We start from the raw sequence: 15,918 nt of genomic DNA, 5'->3' as shown, positions 1-15,918 counted from the left end.
AAGAACAAAGCAGAATCCAAATCAAAATTATAATCCAAAACCAAGGATAATCATAAATAATTTTTAACTATACCAGTTATGAACTAATGCACAGTTTACCAACTCAGCCCCAAAGATAAATTTAATGCCAACTTCACACTAGAAACAATCTCTGAAGTTCCCCAAATTCCTGAATCCCTTCCTCTTTCCAAGGTTATTATAGATCATGCCATAATTGCACTAGATAAAGCTAAAAATACCACCTCTATGGGCCCTGATAAAATACCTCAGTATATAATCAACATCACCAAACACACTGCAGCTGAACCTCTCCTAAAACTATTCTAGCCAGAGGGTATGTCATTTAATCGTATTCTTCACTGCTGCAGAAGCCTTAACTATATGAGTTGCACGCTGACAAGGATATAACAGCTGGATAACTTCTAAAGCTTTAAGGTACCTTCCATGCATCCAAACTGTCTGGCAGCTTGAGCTGAGCTGACTAAAATACAAGTTTGGGTGGCAAACTCTCCAGGGGTTTACTGTCGATATGCTCCTTTGAGGCTTTTGAGGATCGATGGTAAGCTTGTGCTGTTCTTTTGCTGAGCAGGTAAGTCCCCTTTGGGGGAAAAAACTCCCATGTAATATTTTTTTGTTTATTATTAATGCTTTTCTCTTTATGAGAGTTATTTTAAAGCTAGGAGTTTGCATTTTAAATGACTGTCACAAGACTGTACTGTACTTTTAATGTAAAGGGGGTGTTATTTTTCCTGTCAGTTTAAAAGTCATTTAAAGTAACTGAAAAACTGGAGAAATTATGCTTATTTTGCTTTGCAGGACTGGCAAGGTATTTTAAAGTACTTTTTATTGTGTTTGTCTGTGAAAATAGTGGCTTTTAAAGACTTTTAGTTTTTACTGACATTTGCTGCTTCTTTCCACAGGAAAGGCGCACAATTTTTGGCTTGACCATAGAGCAATCTGCTAGTCCCACAATCGGTACTTCCCCCAGCCACAAAAATAAAAAGTTAAGCAAGCAGCCTTTTCCATTACAGTAGGCTACCAGTTTGCCTCAGCCATAGGTGGGTGACTCAGACCACTCATCCTTTTCCCTGGATCCCTTTGGTATATCAAATACAGTGACTATGGACCGGGGTTAGCTACATCCTCTGTAGCTGCTGGTGTGGGCAAGGGAGAGCCATTCCTATCGGTCTGGGAGAGAGAACAGGAAAGGCGTATTTGTTTTTCAGAATGTTCTGCCCATCCCTGGGGAGGTTTCTGCTGCCATTAATAACACTGCTGGCCCCATTTATCTTGTCAAAAAAGAAACAGAAGAGTAAGCATGCATCTGCTCCTCCTCAAATTTCCTTAGACAGAAGTAGTTTACTGGGTCTGGTTCAGGGTTTAATTCAAATTCACGCTATTGATCCTTCTTATAAAGTAGTTTCTGGTTAAAGAAAAGATGTCATCTTTCCTGAAGAGATTCGAGATTCTAAATCTTGACAGGAAGATGACGGGGCAGATACAGGGTTTTCTCCTCAAAGTTCTGATTCGGACTCTGAGGAGAATTCAGTTTCCCTGTGAGCATTTCTCTTTCTCTGAGACTGTTTCTAGAATGTGCCAGTGTTTTCAATGGGAGAGCACGGAGGTTTCTCACGCCCTCAAAAATATTATGAGCTGTTACAGAAGGAATTTCCAGAACCTGCACCAGTTCCTCCAGTTCTGTCAGCTTTGGAGGATGTGTGTGTGTGTTACTGCTTGCATTTTCCTGACAGTCAGCCAGCTGTCCTTAAAAAGGTAGCTAGGAAATATAAAGTTACTCAGTTTTAAGGTTTTGATGTACTCTTCCCAAACCTGATCAATCAGCTATAGCTTTAGTTAATCCTTCTGCTGTTAAACACTTAGTTCCAATCATACTCTTTCTGATAATGATGGGAAGATTATTAAGAATGAGAAAAAAGTGTATGCTTTGGTAACTTCAATTTTCAGAATTTTAAACTGTTAGGCTCAATATATAAAGGTGTGTTCAGACTAATTGTGAAAGTACCGACCAGTTACAAGTAGTATCCCACAGGGATCGGCCCTAGGTGCTCTCCTGTTTGGCATCTACTTCTCTGAAGTTCAAGCCAACACAGATGGACTCTGGCTGACCAAGTCTGCAGATTGCAAACTGGGAGCCATTATTGATTCTCCAACTGATGTAGACATTCTACAAAAAGGGCTCACTGACACCAATGACTGGTGCCAGAACCATGGCCTTAAGCTCAATGTCAAAAAGTGCATTGTCATTTCCTTTGGGAAAAATTCGGTGCTCATGAACTACCACATAAGCAATAGTCCACTAAACACTGAAGGTGTGATAAGAGACCTGGGGACACAGGCTGACAGCAACCTCTCCTTTCATAACCACATTGCCACTGGAGTCAGAAAGTCCTATGTGGCACATCTCATTACAAAAGGTTTCTCATCCAGGAAGAAAGAGGTCATAATCCCTCTCTTCTCGTCCCTCATTAGACGTGTTATAGAATACAACACCCCATCTGGTATGTATCTCACTAGACACCTACAACAACTGGAAAGGCCACAAAAATACCTCAGTAAGAGGATCTTAGGCCTTAGACACATGCTCTATATGGACAGACTAAAAAAAACTCCAGCTATACTCTGTCTCTTATTGCCTACTTAGAGGCGATCTGTGCTTGACCTACAAAGCCATGTCTGACACAGAGCTGCTAGATATGCTACACCTAAAGAAATCCCAATCCCTCCATGCCACATGCTGCAGGGACCTAAACCTCATTACCACAATAAACAGAACATGCTGGAGGGACAGGTTCCTAACCCAGGGACTGCCCATACTCTGGAACAAACTTCCCATTCACGTCAAGCAGAGCACTTCACTGGCCCTGTTAAAGAGAAATCTTGACGAGTGGATGGGCAATAGGAAGTTCACCCCGGGCATCACTTCAGTGGCCTTGCTTGACAGGGGCACTGAGAACTAACTATGGGTGGCATGATGCCAGGGAATCTTCTTGGGCTAGGCTTATATAGGCTTCAGGGATGTTAGCCTAGTACACACCTATGAAGTATGAGGAATGCTCTATCTGTGGTTTCATTCTTCTGAGTAAAAATCTGCTTTAAATAATATAATTTCTTCTATTGTTCAAGTCACTACTTATTGTTTACAGTATGTGTGTGACTCTGATACTTCAAGTGCTATGACCACTGGTACTGTTTAGGAGGTTTGCATGGTTGCATTCTCAGAACCTCCCACATGATACTAACAATGAGATTTTAAGTTCTCCTTTAGATAGAGATTAAGTTTTTGGTCCCCTGTTGCAGAAAAGTGATCAAACAGTGTGATGAAAAGGGGTAAGCTGATACAGGGAATCTGTAAGATTTTCAACCCGTCCTTTTCCAAGTTTTTCAAGGTATTCTTGAACTCCTCATCCAGTTTTGATAAGAAACAAAATAAACAGTCTCAAGTAAATGCAGGTAAACAGACATTTAAGAAGAAATGGTAAGAGGGTTCGAAGAAGAATTCTGGAATCTCCCAAAACCAAGGACAGTCCAATAAGCTGAATGACTATTTAAGAGACTTTCTTCCCCTCTCCCACCCTGGCAGCCCCTTTTTTTATTTCCAGAGAGTCTGAATCTATACATTTTGGCAACAGATAGCTTCAAACAAATGGGTTCTGAAGATCATTCATCAAAGTTACAAATGGCAGTGGGAGGAAATTCCTCCTTTCCAGGGGTAATGCCTCATCCTCCAGACCAGACTCTTATTTCCACCTGTCCTTCATCACATGTTTTTCCAGGGAGTGACAGAACTGCATCCCTGGGTCTATGACTGCCCATCGAACAGACAAATCATTGAACAGCATATGTTGCTGAACATGCTGTTCATCGAGCCATTCGAGTACGATCGCATTATGGTGGGGATAAGGAAATTTGCTCTTTCCCCACTATAGTGCGATCTTGGAGTTGGTATATATAATTAGCAGAGAGTATGGCGGGTGCAAATAGGCCTAAAGGTAGACACTTATGTTGTAAGATATGTAGCAAACTGGTAGAAATCACATAGTTAAAATAGCTGGTATCACTTCTGGAAATAAAACGGTGAGTAGGGTTGTTCCTCAGGCTGCTGTATTGGGACTTGTTTTGTTCAGCATATACTTCTCAGATCTCTAAATCACTATCCCAGATGTGGGGGTCTAAGAAAATTTGCTGATGAGTGCAAGCTTTATTTAATCATTCTTCTTCAGTCAGAATCTGATGCTGCTTTACTACAGCAAGGGCTACACCATACAAATCAGTGGTATACTGCACACAGACTTAAGTTAAATGCAAAGAACTCACATTTTATTGCTTTAGGAAACAAATATTGAAAGCACCTTGCAGTAAACAACAACCAACTCCAGATGATTACAGTCAGGGATCTCACATCTTCATAGACAACTCCCTGTCCACCACATAGCAACAGTCATCAGCAACTTGTTCTGTCTACCTCAGTTAATAACTAAAGGTATCTCATCCAGGTTAAGAAAAAAAGTTATCACTCCTCTAGACTGTCCTGACCAGATAAATTACAGAATATAATGTCCCTTTTAATATGTGTCTGTCTAAAATATCATGCAGATAGAAAGAACCCTGGGTTTCCTAGCTAAAAAGATCACCAGACTTAAGACCCTGAGCTACCAAGAGTAGCTTGGAGCTCTGTCTTTATACTTTTGTCTCTTACAGACTCCAGTGCAGTGATCAATGCCTAACCTTCCATGCTGTTAAGGACCCAACTATTCTTAATCTCCTGCACCCCCACAAAACAAATGGCTTCACTAACACAGTATGTTAACATTTAACATAATACATGACATTTATTAACATAATAATCCTCGGGTTGTTTACCAGATACTATAAGTGACCACCTCCCAACCTATGTAATAAGACAACAGCATGCTTCACCCAAACAAATAATCTATAAACGAGTATGCAGTTTAACCAAATTTGACAGACACATTTATTACAGCCCTGTCCCATTATAACTGGAATGTATTAAGAGTAATGGCCTAGATGAAGCAGTTACTCACTTCAGTTACACTTTCCTAAAAATACTAATTGATTTAGCACCAGTTAGGACAAGAAGGGTAAAAACTAACACAGTACAATGGCTGACAAAACAGACCAAACAGCTCATGCTGCAAAGAGATAAAGCATGGAAAGAATGGTATAAGAATTAAACACATCTTGGCTACCAAAATTTTAGATATCGCATAAACCATACTACAATTCTTGTTAAATATGACCAGAAGTCACACAAAAGTAACCTCCAACAAAAGCACAGAAACAACCTCAAACTTTTTTGGTCCTCCCTAAATAAATTATTACACCCTGGCCATACCACTACACCCTGTCCTTCTACTTCAAACTACAAAAAGTCCATTGCCACTCAGTTTAACAATTTTATCTGGTTAGTGCAATCATTAATCAGTGACCACCTCATTTCACCCCCCCAGCTTCTATCTGTACTTGAAAGCAACACATTGTCTTTTAGTTTTCAGCCATCTCAACATCAACAATATAAAAATAAAATACTAGGCAAATTAAAAGCAACAACCTCACCTGCCAATAACCTTCCCCCTGAGTTCCTCAAATTAGGTGCAGAAGCACTAGCATTCTCTGTCTGCATTCTGATCAACCAGTCAATAACTATGTCCCACCCATCTGGAAAAAAATCCATTATTATACCCTTTCAGGAAGGAGGTACTTTAACAGAGTTAACAAACTATAGACCTATTGCTGTCCTAACACCTCTTTCAAAAATCCTTGAGAAATGTATTCACTCTCAGCTTATGAAACATATAACCAAACTCAACCTCCTGTGCTACACCAAACACTGTTTCCAGCCCAATCACAATACTACTACTGCCTTCTTCAAATTCACCAACATAGTAAACCAATACAGAAATGAGGGCAACCTTTTTTCTTCACTTTTCCTTGATGTTACTGAAGCATTTGACACTGTGTCCCACCAAAAGCTCCTTATGAACTTGCAGCTCTAGGTCTCAATTATCCCTCCCTCTCCTGGTTTCACAGATATTTATGCAATTATCACTATGCGATTAAATGGCAACAAAACTTTCAGAGTTTCAACCAATCTCTTTTGGTGTTCCCCAAGGGTCATTATTTATTTATTTGTCTTTAATGACCAGGAAAAGTCTGACTGGGTAAAACCTATTTTCAGTACAGGCCCAAGGAGAAAAGCTCCACATTTAATTTACACATGATGCACATTTTTAATTGCAGGGTAAAACATCTGTACATGAGCTTATTTACATGATTTTAAATATTTCTTATATGACCATATCATTTTAACACAAGAACAAGAGTGAAATTAACATATATCGACTAATTATTGAATAGAGAAATAAAATATGATAATAATTAATGCATTTATAGCATGATGGCTGCAGGGAAAATATAAAACTGGGGTGTTTTTGAGGTTAGAAATAATTTACAGACAGTCAAGTAATAATGTAGCTTAAAATTGATAAGAAATTTATAAAAGGAGAAATTATGGAAATAAGGAGGAGGATAAATGGACAGAGGGGGAATTGTAGTTAGTAGTGGGGTATAAGAGCAAGAGGAAGAGTTTAGGAAATTAGTGCAGTATGAGGAGGAGTGAAAAGGTTCAAAAGACTGTGGCAAAAGTGGCATTAAAAGAGTTGGAGAAAGGTAATCTGAGTTAAAGTGGCCAGGTGAGTAGGAAGAACAGAGACATCTTTGGCATAGGTGCTGTTTAAGCAAAGTTTTGAAACTATTTACGTTTTCTATCTGTTTTAACTTTGTGAGGATTGCATTCCAGAGTTTTGACACATAATGGGAGTAGAGAGAGTCTCCAGCACTGTTGAATGTCTCATTGATACATAGTAAGAGCTTATTGTTAGAGTGAAGCTCTTTAGTAGGTGAATAGTACAGTAGAGTAGTTTGTAATGCTGGGCATTTGTCTGGAGAATACAGTAGGTTGTGGGCAGTGATTAGTCGTGAGTATGTCAACTGGTTTGGGAGTTCAAGCCGGTTTAATTGTTTTAATGCAAGGCAGCGGTATGTTTTATAAGGTTGGGTGGTTGCAAATTTAGCTATTTTGTAGTAGCAGGAGGCTAGTTTAGATTTATATGCAGTATTCATATTTGTAAAAATAGGCAAAGCTTATAATGGAGAAGGAAGGAGTTATGTTGCTGTTAAGGTAATCCTTGCTTGATCTGTCAGCTAGTGTTTGGCTCTATATTGGGAGCAGAGTTTTTTTTGAGTTTTCTTGATGGAATGAAGTATGTGGTGATCAAATTGAGGTTGTCATCTATTAATACTCGTAGTAGTTTAGTTTGGCTTATGGTTTCTATTTTTGTGTTATCACTTCAGATATATCTGGTTAAGGTGTTGTTTTCAAGTAAATAGCTTAAGCTTGTTTTATTCTTTTGGCATTAAGCAACAAGTTAGAATTTTTTTTGCCACATTTCAATATCAGTGAAAGACTTTTGAGTTATTTCCTGTAGTTTTGTTATGGATGGGGCAGAGCAGATAAGGGTTGAATTATCATCGTATTGTATGAGTGTGGCAAGTGTAGAAGTGATATAAAGTTTATTTATGAACGTATTAAATAGAAAGAGGGCGAGTATTGACTCTTGAGGAACACTAACACAGATTAGTTGAAATGCTGCCATTTAGTTACACACTGATGATTGTATAAATAACTGTGAAACCAGGAGAGTCGTCATAACTCCATGAGAGAATGCTCAGCCCCCTTCTAACATGGGAGTGATATTGCTTATTGCCTGGCTGTATACTAGCACAGTGTATGCATGTAGTACATCTATATTGTTAGCAGGTATTTTGATTTCAACACTGTAAAGTTTCAACATATTGACATCTCAGGATTCTGCATTCAGTATTGTGACTTTCAGTGTTCAATAAATTGTCTGGTACCTGAAAAACAAAGCAGCATTGTAATTATCTAACATTAGATGTATGCTCTTAATGTGCTTTGTTTGTATGCTACCTTCATAATTTCTACTACTTTTTTAACTTAATATACCACAAGTAAGTGTAAAAATAATCCAAGCTAAATGAAGCCTGTACAGTTTTTTTCGAAAAAGATTTTTTTTCCATGTATGAGCAATGCATGTATTGTTATATAGATAAAGGTACTTTCATTCCATGCCATATGTTATCTTTAGTAGCTGGCAAAGTTTGTTGCTGGAGTACACTTCATTCTGTGCTTTATGTTATCTGCAGTAACCAGTAAAGTCTATGTCTGGAGTTCACCTATCATGTCATAGAGCAGACTTTTGCATAAACAGTAATATAAAGACAGTAGCACCAGCTAGCATTCATCAGGGCAGCCGTCCCAGTGATTACATGCCATGACCTAACACTCATCTCAAGCCACACAAATTTTGTCTAAGAAGGAACCAAGATTGTTCAGATCAAGACACCCTACTGATCTCAAAGGAAATCATTTCAGACAGACAGACAGATGTGGCCTGTAGTGATAAAGCAGGCATTAAATTACATTTATGCTGGTGGTAATATTGAGTGATACAAAACAGATGATGCCACCATTTCTTGTTTCAAAATTATACCATTCCAGTGATGGACATATAGGTCAAAACATAGCACGGTGCTGACATTCTGCCTTAGTGTCTTCTGCTGAGGAAAGTTGCTATTTTCTTTCAGATATAAAGTACAATTAGTGCATCCAGATACTTTGAAAAGAAAGACATTGCTGTCTCCCAGTATGGCACCATTACCACAGGGCTCTCAGTTAGTAGTGAATAAGCTATTTTATAGAAATAAATAGTTGACTAAAAAGTATTTTGCTAATGTAATCACCTTTTTTGAATTTACAGTAACAAAGAGATTCAGAAGTAATGTAATAAAAAGAAGGATATTAGCAAACAAGTATAAAGCAAACATAACAGAAGTGTAATAGTCATATTTTGTTTCATTTCTGCATTTACTGTTTTGTAGATTTCACTTTTTTTAAACCTTTATTCCACATCAATCCATGACTAGAATTGTTTACTGTTTCCTTCAAAATAAATTTAGGCACAGTGCTCTCAGCTTTCTGGTTGCATCATATATTGTCAGGTATAACATAATCTTCTTGTAAGTATAAAGGACAGCCCTGAGTTCAAATGAACGGTGAATAAGTGAGAATCGAGCAACTCAGAAGCTGGAAACAGACTTTAGATTTATTTTTTAGCACATAAAAGCATGCATGTGTACTTGCATGCATGTGTTTATACATGCATAATGATGTGTTGCTTGCACAACAGAGAAGTTGGTTTCTTCATTTTGGTTGTTTACATTTAGTGCACATATTGAAAATCAGTTAGCACCTCCAGCTAGACTAGTAAACACCAGGCAATCACCTCAGTGAGATGAATAATTGAATTCACAGTATGCATCAGTTGCCTCAAGGCTAGGTAGGTATAAAGACTCTTTCTCCTGTGAAAATTGAAAAATAGATCTGTAAAAAGGGAAATGGTGTTACAATGTTTAGAAAAGCCTGCTCGTCAATGCACCAGCTTCTTAAAACAACTGTTTCCTTGTCACTTCTACCACTGATAGTCATAAGAAACATAATTAATCCAATGCACACACGATGGATATCTGTTAGAAATAACTTGTGTGAATCTATTGAAAGTGTTTGTGCAAGGCTAGTGTGAATAGAAGAAAAATTCAGAAACTGAGACTTAATCAGTCATTAATTTTTCCCAAAAGCCAAAACATCAAAGCCAGTTTGGATCAAGCACTGTTAATAAGTCCTTCATGGTCAAGTGAAGTGACAGTACATGAACAACTGAGAGTCTCCTGTCTGCTTGGATTCCTTATTAACCCCATGCAATATGCAGACCCTTCTGTAGGAACACAGTACACTGATTCCTTAGGGTGTTTGATAACTCTCATTTGTAAACGGAAACAGGAATCCTGTAGAAAAACCTCTCATTTTTTTTTCAGCAGAGAGGATGAAATGTTGGGAACAAGCCTGCAGCAGCTATTAATGAGAGGAAGCTGCTGATGCAGGCCTGCCAGCCTGCTTAGCACAAAGGCTGCTCCTTACTCATCATCTTGTGCTTCTGATGCTTTTCTGCTGGAGTCTTGGAAGCAGTTCTGAAAGAAGGAGAAAACTGCCATCAGGAAATGCTCAGCATTGCTGTCTGACTGAAAGTAATGTCCTTCATCAGGGTAGATCTGTGGAGATTAAAAAAAATCATTATTAAGTGTTAGCAAGCATATTGAGCATCAAAAATTATAAGGGAGAAGATAACAGATGCCTACATAAGTGTGCAGAACAGTGATTTTTTTTTACCATATAAATATTACATTCTTATTGCTTAATCCTTCTTTTCTTCTCCATGCATTGTTGATACACCTAGAGATCTAAGTGGATGAGTTGATGTCTGTTGTATATGTACACATTTATACACATTTAAAGAATTGTTCTGGTGTTTAATCCCCTTCACTAGGTATACTGTCTGTGCATTTCGAGAACTGCAGTATATTCATGCCCCATCTTGCTCTCTCTGTGGTCTTTTCTTTTTTTACAAAACAGTGCTCTTAACCTGACACTTGGTGCTGTTGTTGTGGCAGTCTATGCTTTCACTCTAACCTTGCAGCCCATTGTTGGGTCATAGCATTGATGATCTCTTAATGTACTGGTAGTCTGATATTGTACGTCTGGCTGCAAATGTGTGTACCTATGTCATTTATTCATAAGCTTGTCTGCCCTGTTTACCTTTTTATGTCCTACTTTGTGAGCATGCAGTAATTATCTATTTTGTAGCACTAAAATATACTGTGCAATAAGTTTCCATTTACTGAGATTGAACAGATGGATTGCTACTAATCATTCCAAACCACAAAGTAATGCTCCAGGAAGTTGAGGAGGTCTGCACACAGTATAAAATAAACACACTTCATTTTGCAGAGAAAACAGCAAAAACTAAATATGTGGTACAGCAGTAGTGATCTCACCTAAGAACCATCACAAGAGTTTACAAAACAAACATAAATTAGGGTTACATAATAAATGGTCATGTCATAAACAAATGTTATCTTCCTTAAAGATCTAGAATCAGTGGTTGACAATGGCTTAAACTTTGACCAGTGTGTGTATACTAAAGTTAGGAAAGTATATTCTATAGCCCATCAGATTCATTGCTGTATTCTCTAGCCTTCAAACAAGCCACCAGAAACAACTAGAAATAGTAGAGTGATACTAAGAAAAATTATGATGTTTGGTCTATTATTATGACTTCCTCACTGGTTGAGATCACACTGATTGATAGAAACTCATTGATAGTGCAAGTTCGTCAACAGTGGGCAGTGGTAAACCATGCACACTGGTCATTGGCATTCCCATTTCAGTGCATTCCCCAGCAGGACATGTATGTTGCATGTCCCTACATGACACATTGTGCATGGCTTGTTGCTTTAAATGTTTAAACAACATGAATTGCTAGAAATAATGGCATGGCATGAAAGTAGTGCTACATGATAATTTACTTACAAATTTTAATAAAATTGTGGAGAAGATGACCTGCATTACTAAGATTCCTATTCTTCATAAAGATGATTCCTGAGTTCCTGACTGAGGACAAAAAAAGAATGCAGTTTCCCAAAAATCTGTTGAAACAAAATGAAAACTCCAGCAAAGCTACAATTCCAATAAGTGACCTCCCAAACCTTTTGTATTATAGGCACATGGGATATATGCAAATGATCCTTATGAACATCAGGTGTTTCAGCTAATTGGCAATTCTGAATGCTCATGACTTGTTTCGTTTTTTTAATGGACAATTTCAGGCCAATAAAGCCAAACCCCACTAGCTGTGGATATGCATATTTCGGCCTTGTTATGACCTCATCGGCACAGCATTAGAAATACATGGCTGTTATACCCAGCTGATGTCCATTATCATTAGGGTCACTGCAAAAATATCCCAAACAACAAACTAAAACAATGAGTGAGAAAGTCACTGAAAAAACAATCAGTAAAAACAAAATGAAAACACCAGCAAAGCTAGAACTTCCAATAAGTGACCTCCCAAACCTTGTGTATCAGAGGCACATGGGATATATGCAAATAATCCTTATGAACATCAGGTGTTTCAGCTAATTGGCAATTCTGAATGCTCATGACTTGTTTTGTCATTTTAATGGACAATTTCAGGCCAATAAAGCCAAACCCCACTAGCTGTGGATATGCATATTTCGGTCTTGTTATGACCTCATTGGCACATATCCCATGTGCCTCTGATACAAGAGGTTTGGGAGGTCACTTATTGGAAGTTCTAGCTTTGCTGGAGTTTTCATTTTGTTTTTACTGATTTGTTTTTCAGTGACCTTCTCACTCATTGTTTTAGTTTGTTGTTTGGGATATTTCTGCAGTGACCCTAATGATAATGGACATCAGCTGGGTATAACAGCCCTGTGTTTCTAATGCTTAGTCAAACACTCTGCTTGTGATGTGTCGATGAGGTCATAACAAGGCCGAAATATGCATATCCACAGCTAGTGGGGTTTGGCTTTATTGGCCTTAAATTGTCCATTAAAACAACGAAACAAGTCATGGGCATTCAGAATTGCCAATTAGCTGAAACACCTGATGTTCATAAGGATCATTTGCATATATCCCATGTGCCTCTGATACAAGAAGTTTGGGAGGTCACTTATCGGAAGTTCTAGCTTTGCTGGAGTTTTCATTTTGTTTTTAAAAATCTGTTGAAAAAACTCCATCCTCAATGCATAAATCCAGCTTTTTTTAAAGACTGATAATGTACAGAATCCCAAACATAAAATGGAAGGCCTGTCCCAAAAACATGGTATACAATAAGTCACATTTTTTTTTTTGCAGTTTTGCCTTAAAATGATAACACAAAAATTTATATTTCTCTACCTCTGTCTTAGTGCAGTCACTAAGTTTTAGATTTAATATTTCTCTTAATTCATTGTTACAGTATGCGCTATAGGCTAAAATTAAAATTCTCCTATAGTGATGATAATGTAAAAATAGACCTAAATATTTACATCTGCCTGCATGAATAATATTAGTAAATAATTTGATTTATTTGATAAACTTTCTTTTAACAGATTTGAGTTATTTTAATTGACTCTTACTATAAATGCTAAATGCAAAATGCATTGTTGTACTTCAATAAGTGCTCATGTATATCTTATATAAATTAATCAAGCATGCCTTGTCACTTGTAATGTTTTTAATAGAAAACTTGTCACATTGCACAATTTACAATTATGTCAGCATCTTATACATAAGAATGAGTAAGAAATTAATATTTTAGATACTCTGCTACTTTTCCTAAAATAACATTATTCAACATAACTGTCTGAATAATAGATGATTTATCAAAGAATATGATTTTATACTTGCCTGTACTAAATATCAATCCAGTATTAGAAGTCCACTCAAGAAATGATGACAAATATATATTAAAATCTTCAAAATCATTTTTATTTACTATTAAAAAAGCTGATTTTACAACCATCAGCATATTTGTTTGTCCAAAAGGAAGAATGCTTAGGAATAATTGCAAAGAAAATTGGGCTTAGCATGGAGCCCTATGGGACTCCACAAATGATGTTAGCAAGTTAAGATTTGCATCACTGTAAAACCACATACTGTTGCCAGCCAAATAACTAATTACTAATCCACCTTATCAAATAAGGATTATATGCATTTGTAACCATAGATCTAATAACTGACGAGTGCAGCAAGGAATCAAAAGGTTTGGATGTATCTAAGAAAACTGCAGCACATTTAGGTCCCATACCCAGGGCTGCAGTGAACTGATCATAAAATTCAATCATACTGGTAAGAGCAGAATGGGTGGCGGTGGTGCTGCGGTAGCGCTGTTGCCTTACAGTAAGACGTTGTTCTGTTTGATTCTCAGCTAGAGCGTCTTCTGTGTGGAGATATGCGTGAATGGGCGTACCTTCGTTGAAGGTTGTGCGTCAGGGCTGGCAACTCGGCACGTAAAAAAAAAAACTACTGTCAATCATTAGCGGACCGGAGTTCTGCTGTGGCGACCCCTAACCGGGAAAAGCTGAAAGACACAACAACAACATTGGTAGGAGCAGAATGGCCTTTTACAAAGCCATGCTGATATGTATCAGTTATCTTAATATTATTTTTTGTTGATTCCAAAATTCTCAACAAGTGCCACTGAAAACACTTACCCATTAAAGATGTCACATAACTGGTCTATAATTGTATGCATCATATTTTCTATCCTTCTTAAAACTGAGACAACTTCCATGTTACTGGAACAGTTGCTGAACACCACTGACTGAAGGGGAGTATCCAGAGCTAACTTAAGACTGGATAACATAATAGCTGGTAGATTGCTCAGACCGGTAGATGTAGTTCATTTAATTTTTGCCAATACATTATTAATCATGTTTTTAGAAATAACTGGACAAGTGCCATCTTGAGTTAGAATAATATCTATAGCATCCAGATTATTATTGTTACTACTACTGTTAGTAGCAAAGCAATTATTGAATACATAACCTACTGACATCGGATCTATTACCATGTCACCTCCAAATGTTAGTGTTATACCGGCTTATTTGTAAGATTTAAATGAATTTATATATTTATAGTATTCCTTTTTTAATTCAAAGCTATTAAGTCTTTCCTCAAATTTGCCTTTCTCCCTATTAATATGAGTCTAAAAACGGTGGTTATTTTTTCAACTTAGCTTTGTTTATTTTGGTGATTATATCTTCTGTATATATGAAAATATTTCATTTTTCATGTAAAATTTAATAAAGGCACTGTTCCACCAAGCAGTACATTTACTCTTCTAAGTAGTAATGCTATTGGATGCTACAGTTAATTCTATACAGCTATAAATGTGTGTAATAATTCATAATCATAAATAACATTTTGCTTAATACTCAAAGGACCCCAATCCATATTTTCTAGGGTATGCTTTACTTGTTCACAATTAATACTTCTATAATTAACTCTTACATGCAGGATATATTCTTTAGGCCATTTTAACTGTAATAAAACTGTGCTGTGATCTGATTTCCCTCATGGTTCACTTACCAACAATCATGTACTGAATTATTTACATTACGTACCACCGAACCCAAAATTTGCAACATTTACAACCATTCCCAACCCATTGAGGAAAAGACATGAAATGCTATAATTTCTAGGAATTTTCTTGGTAACTTAGAGGTAGTGGTACAATTTTCCCATTTAATTGATGGGTACTTAAAATCACCCATTAACATACATTTAGGATGTACAATATTCTCATTAGAAATCCTTAAGAAGTTTAGATGTTTGGACGAACTCATACTGAGACAATGACAGCAAGCAATTAAGTGTATAGTATCTTTTGAACCATAAATATCTACTGTGGACATTTCCAGTTAAACCTGAGTCACTCTGCTCCAGGAATATTCCATGCTTCTCTGGTTCGATTCTCGGCTGGGGGGCCTTCTGTGCAGAATCTGCATGTACTCCCTGCATTTCGTGGGTTTCCTCAGGTGCTCTGGTTTCCTCCCACATTCCAAAGACATGTGTCTGGAGCACTTCCCCCTGGGCCTCTGCTGAAAATGAACTCTGTCCCAGTCAGACTTTCCCAGTAAACAAATGTTAAATAAATAAAATAAAATAAGCCTGAGTCACTCAGCTCCTTTAATATTCTATGCTTAAACTTCTTTGTACCAGCTGAAGTATTTAATATTTTACCAGAATTTATATTCCTTGTACACTTGCTTATTCTCTTTGTACTGTTAACCCTTAATAAAGGGTAGTGCATACTGATTTCTGGAATGAAATTCGTATTTACAGTATTGTTACAAAGTAGCTCAGGACAAACATTCTCTCCACTGAGTGTTAATAAA

The 15,918-nt window shown here is 37.2% G+C and overlaps 1 protein-coding gene across 2 annotated transcripts in view; it reads right to left on the bottom strand.

Moving 5' to 3' along the window:
• Positions 1-9,205: 9,205 nt before the first annotated feature.
• LOC122811703 (inactive dipeptidyl peptidase 10-like) overlaps positions 9,206-15,918 on the bottom strand; it is a 656,601-nt gene continuing 649,888 nt past the window's right edge. Inside the window, exon 26 of one of the 2 annotated variants that reach the window (XM_044083720.1) lies at positions 9,206-10,146. In XM_044083720.1, coding sequence (XP_043939655.1) covers positions 10,093-10,146 — 54 coding nt within the window. In that variant the 3' untranslated portion in view covers positions 9,206-10,092. Of the gene's footprint in view, positions 10,228-15,918 lie in introns of both variants that reach the window. The other variant, XM_044083719.1, reaches the window with a different exon arrangement.

This window comes from Protopterus annectens, chromosome 9.part0 (assembly GCF_019279795.1).
Source record: "Protopterus annectens isolate FY-2018-M chromosome 9.part0, PAN1.0, whole genome shotgun sequence".
Lineage (NCBI taxonomy): Eukaryota > Metazoa > Chordata > Ceratodontiformes > Protopteridae > Protopterus > Protopterus annectens.
Note: the sequence above shows the minus strand (reverse complement) of the source record. Positions and strands in the feature narration are given on the sequence as shown.